Below are 3331 nucleotides of genomic sequence, written 5' to 3'. Positions count from 1 at the left end.
TTTAAATGTTTTAATATAAATCTAAAATACTGCTTTTATTGTTGTTATCAATACCAGTCAAAGTTTTAGAAATACCAATTTTTGTTTAACTTTTAATTAAATTAGTTAAAATATTCATGAACTCATATATTTTTGAATATACTGGATAGGACATATAAAGTGTAGTAACTGAATATTTCCAAAAACATTGGTAATATCATGAAGTGTTAACAGGCAAAATTGAAGTGTTTTATGGGGCTAATTTTTTAGTTTCGTTTGTTTTTCACATAAAAATTATTAATTAAATTTCTACATTGTAAAATAATGGTAGTAACATATCATTAAAGACATAATTAAATACTTACTAATGTAGCTTTCTAATCCAGGAATAAGTTCTTCAAGACAATGCAGAGCACTTTCATGATAAGCTCTTTGAAGTTTTACATATTGTATAATAGTGTGTGCTAATTCAGTTTCTTGTGACATAAGTTGAAACATTTCTGCAGCTAACTGATCCCTACATTGTTCAACTTTAGCTTCTGCATCTTCTAATTCTTCTCTTAAATTATCTATCTTCGTTGCACCTGCACCTTTTAAATAATAATATTACTTTAAAAACTTAAATATAATTTTCAAAATATGTAATTTACAAATCACTAAAATTGTTTGTTACTAGCACTATGCTTGCTGGCTTGTAGATATCTTGTCCTAACACTATCCATGTCCAAAATTAATCGAGTCAAATTTCTTTTATGTTTTAGTATATTTGGTACAACTGTATCTAAAATATGTTGAAGAGGAATTGCAACATATTGTTCAACTTTTGCTTCATGTTCAATTGCTTCATTTGCTAAATGCATCTGTGCATGACCACATTCCAATAAAGTAAAATTCATAAGACCATCTTCAGGAGCATTTTCCAACATTGTTTGTCCTAATATATATTCTGGACACTTTTTCTGAAAAGTATAAATTATAAAAAGATAAAAGAATAATTAATATTTTCTCTAACTGTTATGTATTTAAAATATGAATAATGCAATATTCATATATTATTTAATATTTCCAAGTTTATAATTGTAGTTAGTACAAGTTTTAAACAATTTGTTATAATTACTTTCAAGAAGAAAGTTTTATTATTATATATTACCAATCGCTTTTCCTTAAGTGCAATGTCTTGTGTCATAGCTTGATTTGATGGATTACCAAGTCTTTTGTTTAATCCAATAAGGGCCATCCTAATTTGCTCTACATGTTTATCTGCAGCTTGTAAATCATCTGTAAGTACTTCAGTTTTGCCAGCTCTATTAAAACATAATGATTTTTAACAGTTTCATACATTAACAAATTTCAATTAAAAATAAATATAGTATACTTTAAAGTCAATCCATTTTGAGAATGTCTGATTCATAAGTTATTTTGGTGTACTATGACTGCTTTCATAGAATATTATAATGTTTTACTTCCAAAATTGTAAATAAAAATAGTAAATACTTTTAGTATTGTATTATGAAATATTAAAACGTCATTTTAATTATTTTATGCATGTAAATTATTTCATACTTTATTTAAAAGTGTTTAATGTCATTTTTAACCAATCGTGATTTGCAAAAAAAATTCATGTAAACAAATGAAACATACTATAACTTTAGGTGAAATTTAAATCCAATTGCAAAGTGATTACCTAGAAAATGTTTGATCGGCGAACTGTTTAACTCTGAAAAATTGTTTCTTCATGATTGAGAAGCACTTAACGTTTGTTATGCAAATAAAATTAAAATTTAATCTACGGGATTAGAATCACTTGTTACTTGCTGACTTTAACGATGTTCATATGCACACATGTTTAATACAATCACACGACACTGAAGAAACGCAGACAATAAAAAAGGAGAGAATCCTTCGTATCACTCCAAAGCCAGCAATTCGTCATAATGTTTGTACAATGATCTCACACCCTCTGCGAACGAATAGTACGTTCTAACTACTTTATCCTTCTGTAATATCAATGAGTTTCCACTCTCAAAGAATGTTTTAAGGTTCACTATTAAGATCTTCAATTTGTAAACGTGTCAAAACCTCACAAATTTTAATCGTGACATTTTGTATACTTGTTCACCAGTGGTTGTTTAATGCACTCAAGAAACCGAGTAAAGATTTTGATATTATGCATTCTTTTTCACAACTTTAATCATCCAACACTTCTTCAGATTTTTAATAACGGGATACCCAATAAGTTTTTATGGCCGCCGTCAGCCATTCTTGTTTCTCACAATCAGTGAGATTTCATATAGAACGAGAGATTTTTTTAAAGGCGGGAAATTTAAAACAATCACTTTCTAAAGCCAGAACAATGATATGGTATTAATAGAGTATTTAACAAAATTAGAAAGATTATGTGTGTTTTTTTATTTAAATAGTATTTGTTTTCATTGTAATTGGTGATACAAAATAAAACTTCAGTATATTTATTGTCAAAATCTATAAACGATTTATTTAAAATGCTTTGCTTTCGAAACAAAAAGTTACTATAATCATAACCTGATTTAGTGTATATGTACAATAAGTCTCGTCGATTTTTGTCAAACCCCTAGAACTAACGCAAAAGTATATCGACGTTGGTTCTATGAGAAATGGCGTACGATACGTACGATGGCGAATGGCATTTCATATACATCGTACGTTTTGTGCACCATTTCATATAGAACCATCGATGAGTTATACTATATAAGGTATCGATATATCGATATTCATACCATCGCAACGTGTCATGTGATCGATAAATATTCAGTGTACTTTCACGGTAACTTCAAATCGTATTAAGAAGGGAATTACGCAGTGTTGGCAATTGTATGTTGGATTTCTTACCTATGTGACCATCTGTTTACTGTTAATACATAATTTCGTACAAAGCAATATAAACGTACGCGCGGAAAATCTGTGACATTTTTTTTTATCATTTTTTTATTCTTGTTTAACGTATTTTATTTAACGTATTCATCATGGCGTTAAGTAGAAATTTCTTAAATGTGATGATATTAAGTTGGGGATTTATGCTGGTATTTACAGCATTTCAAACAATGGGAAATATTGAAGTAAGTACAGCAATAGTGTATTATAATTTAATTTTGTATTGATTTATTGTATATCATTTTTGCTGTATTTTGGTCTGTACACACATACAATTTCAATTTATTACATTATTTGGTATAGTTTGTAGCAATAATATTTTATATGACAAAGATTAAATATGTTGCTACACATAAATATCCAGTTTTTGTTATTCATATATACTAAGAAGTATTTGAAATTTAAATTAAAAATACAGAGAAAAAATAATTTAATATTAATG

At 27.6% G+C, this 3331-nt stretch overlaps 2 protein-coding genes across 2 annotated transcripts in view; one reads left to right on the top strand and one right to left on the bottom strand.

The window, feature by feature from the left end:
- Nucleotides 1-1803, bottom strand: part of LOC108574582 (rho GTPase-activating protein 44-like) — a 4683-nt gene extending 2880 nt beyond the window's left edge. The window contains exons 1-4 of the mRNA XM_017937199.1: nt 1664-1803; nt 1130-1283; nt 653-938; nt 345-569 (exon numbers count right to left, since the gene is read on the bottom strand). Coding sequence (XP_017792688.1) covers nt 345-569; nt 653-938; nt 1130-1283; nt 1664-1716 — 718 coding nt within the window. The 5' untranslated portion in view covers nt 1717-1803. The remainder of the gene's footprint in view (nt 1-344; nt 570-652; nt 939-1129; nt 1284-1663) is intronic.
- A 1178-nt stretch (nt 1804-2981) lies between these two features.
- Nucleotides 2982-3331, top strand: part of LOC108574615 (UNC93-like protein MFSD11) — a 6521-nt gene continuing 6171 nt past the window's right edge. The window contains exon 1 of the mRNA XM_017937234.1: nt 2982-3074. Within this exon, the coding sequence (XP_017792723.1) occupies nt 2982-3074 (93 nt within the window). The remainder of the gene's footprint in view (nt 3075-3331) is intronic.

The sequence above is a fragment of the Habropoda laboriosa genome, unplaced genomic scaffold, assembly GCF_001263275.1.
Source record: "Habropoda laboriosa isolate 0110345459 unplaced genomic scaffold, ASM126327v1 scaffold175, whole genome shotgun sequence".
Taxonomy (NCBI): domain Eukaryota; kingdom Metazoa; phylum Arthropoda; class Insecta; order Hymenoptera; family Apidae; genus Habropoda; species Habropoda laboriosa.
Note: the sequence above shows the minus strand (reverse complement) of the source record. Positions and strands in the feature narration are given on the sequence as shown.